Source organism: Meleagris gallopavo, chromosome 27 (assembly GCF_000146605.3).
Source record: "Meleagris gallopavo isolate NT-WF06-2002-E0010 breed Aviagen turkey brand Nicholas breeding stock chromosome 27, Turkey_5.1, whole genome shotgun sequence".
Lineage (NCBI taxonomy): Eukaryota > Metazoa > Chordata > Aves > Galliformes > Phasianidae > Meleagris > Meleagris gallopavo.
Genome location: NC_015037.2, coordinates 639,095 through 643,656, shown reverse-complemented (window position 1 = coordinate 643,656; position 4,562 = coordinate 639,095). Strand labels below are relative to the sequence as shown.

The 4,562-nt window shown below is 42.0% G+C and overlaps 1 protein-coding gene across 1 annotated transcript; it reads left to right on the top strand.

The window, feature by feature from the left end:
- The first annotated feature begins 342 nt into the window (after positions 1-342).
- On the top strand, positions 343-2,018 carry LOC100550719 (feather keratin 4). The gene is made up of 2 exons (XM_010723897.2): positions 343-430; positions 1,212-2,018. Exon 2 carries the CDS (start codon positions 1,233-1,235, stop codon positions 1,587-1,589), a length of 357 nt encoding a protein of 118 aa, XP_010722199.1. The 5' UTR covers positions 343-430; positions 1,212-1,232; the 3' UTR covers positions 1,590-2,018.
- Positions 2,019-4,562: the final 2,544 nt, after the last annotated feature.

The following is a 4,562-nucleotide window of genomic DNA, read 5'->3' as shown; positions in this document are numbered from 1 at the left end:
CTGAGTGATAATTTGGAAAAGTGGCATCCCAGGTACTGTGTTTATGGATAAATTTCTGAGCAAACTTTGCTCTATGAGGAGTTCAAAAAATTAGGGGGAAAAAAAAAATCATTCCAGAACAAGAGGAAAAAAGATGTATATGTACCTGTAAGGAATTTACAGCTTGAAGCTTCATGACGAAAGCATTCATAAGGTTTTTTCTGTCATGGTAACAATGACAAGAGCACAATAGCAATCACTGTCACTGAGCAAAATAATTGCATTATCTGGGGCAGTTACAGGTGGAGTGAATTTCTGTTTGATAATGCATTAGGACGTCACGTGTGAGGAATGTCTCACATCCTCCCGATTGCCCAAGAAAGAACATAAAAGCACTCACAGTGCTGGGCTACTCCAACCGACTCTCATTGCTGCTCTGTGCTGAAGAGGGGTAAGTCTGAGCCTTTTTCCTTCTGTTTTTATGATATTTCTACAGCAGTATTGGATTTGAACTGGCACAGAGCTATGATTTTTAGAAATGATTAAAATGTTTGAAGCTTTCTTTTGGTGAGGACTGTCTTCCAGGGAGTAGCAGGCTGTAAATGGGCACGAAAAGGGTATTCAGAGCACTTTAAGGTTTAGAGTAAGTGAATTTAGGTATAGTGAAATGTAGTGGATTTGTGTGTCCTGCAGCTTGACCATTCCTCCTTTAGGAATTTGCCTTCTTTTGTACGCATTGACTACCATAACAAGTGAACTCTGGCTCTAAAATTGAACAAGAAATATACTTCCAGCCATACAGTTTTGTCTCATTCTTTACAATTATTTCTGAGTTTGCAATTATTTCTGAGTTAATTGGAAACCTGTCAAGCATGGTGCTATGTTGTTGTTAAAGTCAGGGCTTTGCTAATTTTATTCAGTTCATTTTATGAGTTTCCACAATTTAGAGTAGAATTTGAGGGGAACTGCAAGGAATGCCTAAAGGATTTGGGAGTAATGCTGTCTCTGACAACAAGCTTGCCCACATCTAGCCCCGTCCCTCCTGTTACTTCACCAAATGGCTCTGGACAACACATTCATTTCTCAGCCTCAATTCCCTCTTCCTTAGAGCTGGAAAACCAATGACTTGCCTTATGCAGTCGCTGCCACAATCACAGGCTATACAGAACCCACCAAGGACATTCCTATATCCTGATCTTCCAACCTTTTCTTGCTCTGTCATTGTGTTTCAGATCCATCTCCATTCCTAGACGATGTCTTGCTACAGAGAGATGATCAGCTCCCGCTGCCTGCCGCCCTGTGAGGTGACCTGCCCCCAGCCCTATGCTGATGCCTGCAACCAGCCCTGTGTCACCTCCTGTGGGGACTCCCGTGCTGTTGTCTACCCCCCACCTGTGGTCATCACCTTCCCAGGCCCCATCCTCAGCTCCTGCCCTCAGGAGAGCATCGTGGGCAGCTCAGCACCAGCTGGCATTGGGAGCTCATTTGGATACGGGAGCTCTCAGGGTCTTGTGGGCTCCTATGGCTCTAGGGGCCTGTACAAATATGGGAGGTCCTTTTCCTCCTATGGATATGGTGGTTATGGTGCTGGGAGCTGCAGACCGTGTTAAATGCACAATGAATAAAGGAAAAGGAGCCATCACCCAACACAGAGGAAGATGCACTTCTGCAAACTCTGGTGGTGGTGTGGCTTTCCTGGGGCATGAACTGTATATCTCTCAATACCACACTTGCATGCAACTGTCAGGCTAATGATTTAGTTTAGTTCTCTGATTATTTCCTCCAGTGACTCCATACAATAACATCTTAGTTATATCAAAGATCTTTACTTGTTGAAAGCTGGGCAAGATTGTGTAAATCTTCCCCTGCTCTTGAAGAGTAATGTGTGTGGAATGTACAGCCTTGGAACAATTCTTTGCCTTCAGTCTTTAATAAGAACCTGACAATGTATCACCTGTATTTTTTGTTTTCTGTCCATCTTCTTCTTATTATTCCCTCATTAAATTTTTCTGCATCAAAACTCAATGTATTTGTCTTTTTTTTTTTTGATCCCCATTCTTTATTTATATACCACTCTTGTTGAGTATCAACCTTTGTAGGCAGCCATATGTGTGTATTCCTTCAGCACCTCAAGCTGGAAAGTGATGAGGTCCTTTAACAACATATGGAGTGCCTTCTGCACAACAGTATTCTATACTAAATAAACATGTTTTGCGACTCATACAACCAAGTTTGAAATTGCCTCCAGGAAAGGTGTGGTTACGATGTGTATTAGCTACATGCCAGCAAAGTAAGTTACAAATGCAAGTGATTTTGAAGGTCTTTCCTATTTCACTGCTTGCCCAAGGCTCTGACTTAATTATATACCTTATGTTGATTTTATGACATTTTCCGTTGTTTAAAAATAGTATGCACCACTCTATGGGTAAAACTTTCCTTGGAATCGCCATCAGGAACGTTAAACTGAACGGCAAGTCTTTGCCAAAATGCTGTGAATTCTTGGATTTGCCCATTAGTACCTCTAAATTCTTGTCAGTCCTAGTTAAAGCAAGTAGGAGAATAATTCTGAAGTCTTCCCCACACATATAAATCAATTAATATTTTCCATATCAGACTTGCACATTAATTCCAACTTACTCATAGATGGATGTGAATTCCAGGCATGTTCAGCATTTCCCTTTGTTGAACAGCAACAGGGTTCCAGGCTGTTGGTTTTTAATAGCTGCGTTTTGCAGAGCTGTCATCATCTGGTGGCATCCTGCTTGAACAGAGAGGAGGAGAACATTGGGAGGCACTCACCTCCTCCCAGCAGCTCTTGTGGTCGCTGTTCCAAACTGGGCTCCAATGGACCAGAGGTCAGACATTGCTCAGCACTTCTGTTCCCTGTGTGAAATGCAATGCGGTGACAAATCTCACCTTGCTCCATCAGACTAATTCCAGGTAATGCCCAGAGTCATGCTGGAGAAATTCATTTGGGCAGGATGAAGCATGTGGCAATAACTTCAAAGAGACTAGAGGTGTGACTTCAGTTGTAAAACAGGCTGGAGTGAGAAGAAGATTGATGGCCAGGCAGCAGATCTCTGTTGTTAGGATGTGTCTGAGGTCTTTGGCTTGTTCTTGTGCTCTGGATGATTATTCCATCACAAGGATTCTGTCAAAAAAAAAAAAAGAAAAAGAAAAAGGCGACCATTCATTTGCATAGGTACGCAGAGAACCATGGCAACCAGCTCAGATATTTTTTAAATCATATCCCTATGCCTTTGATATCTACAAACGATGCTCTTTTCCATAGGATTATTTTCATTTCACACAGACCTTCTTCTAAGCCCACCTCGCTGCACCTCTATGTTGAACTTGCAGCAGCTTTCACTTTGAGCTATAGAGGTCACTGCACTCTCATCTACATGTGTTCCCACCCTAGAACAAGGTAACACGATCAGCAAAGGTGGTGCAATTAGAAGTTGATTCATGAAGATGTTGTAAACACAGTCCATAAATACTCCTCCGCACTACATCACACTTCAAGGCAGATACCCGTGGGAGCTAAGCTTCTCGTATCTGATTTAAATAGATGGATTTACTATGTACCTACTCCCTACTCAAGCCTAATGGTTTTTCACACATTCAGACTCTCACCGCTGGTTGATGTCCCATAGGTGCAATGGCTTAGAGCAGCAGGACAGAAATTGTGCCCTGCTGGGTGCCAGCTTCCTCCAGGACTTCAATCCCAGAGCAATTAGTGGCCTCCTTATAGTCACCCTTTTGCTACTTTTGCAATTGGAGAATCTGAAGTCAAAAGATTCAGATGTTTTAAATGAAGTGATCCATCCCTGGAGGTGTTCAAGAGCAGGCTGTATGTGGCCTTGGGCAACCTGGGCTAGTAGCAGATCTGGATGTTGTGGCCATGCCTATGTCAGAGGATTAGAACTTGATGATCCTTGGGGTCCCTTCCAACCCAAGATATTCTATGATTCTATGATTCCATGATCTATCAGAGAAACCTGAAGAAGCAATTTTTTTGTTGTTGTTTTTCTCCCCTTTTACTTATAAGACAAACTCTACAATAAGTCATGTCTTGACTCTCCTGAGTTTCCTTTGTTGTGTATGTATCAGCTAAAATAAGAAAGCAGCCATGGAAATGTGTCAGTTTAATTATCTCATTTTCAGTTCTATTTAAAAAAAAATGTAATCAGAATATTTTCTATCTTAAACATCATCATAATGTACTCACACCCTGCAGTCAGAACAGCAACATAAGTGACAGGCAAATCCAAATTTTGAGATGGGAACTGACATTATAGAAATTCTCCCCATCCCAGTGTATACCAGACAGGAATGCTCCACTCTGTGCTCCTTATCTGCTGCTGTTTCCTCTCTTTCCTAGAGGAGAGGGGAGTGGAAATGAAGGGTAAACCAGTAGCATAGAAAATTCAAAACAGAGACCATAAACCCACTGTCAGATGGGGACATTGCAGAGAGCTTGTTCCTATGTTTTGCCAGGCAATTCCTATGTTGCCTAATTTTTTTTTCTCAGAATAGAATGCACAGCCTTCAGTCTTTGTGACAAAGATGTCTATTATAAA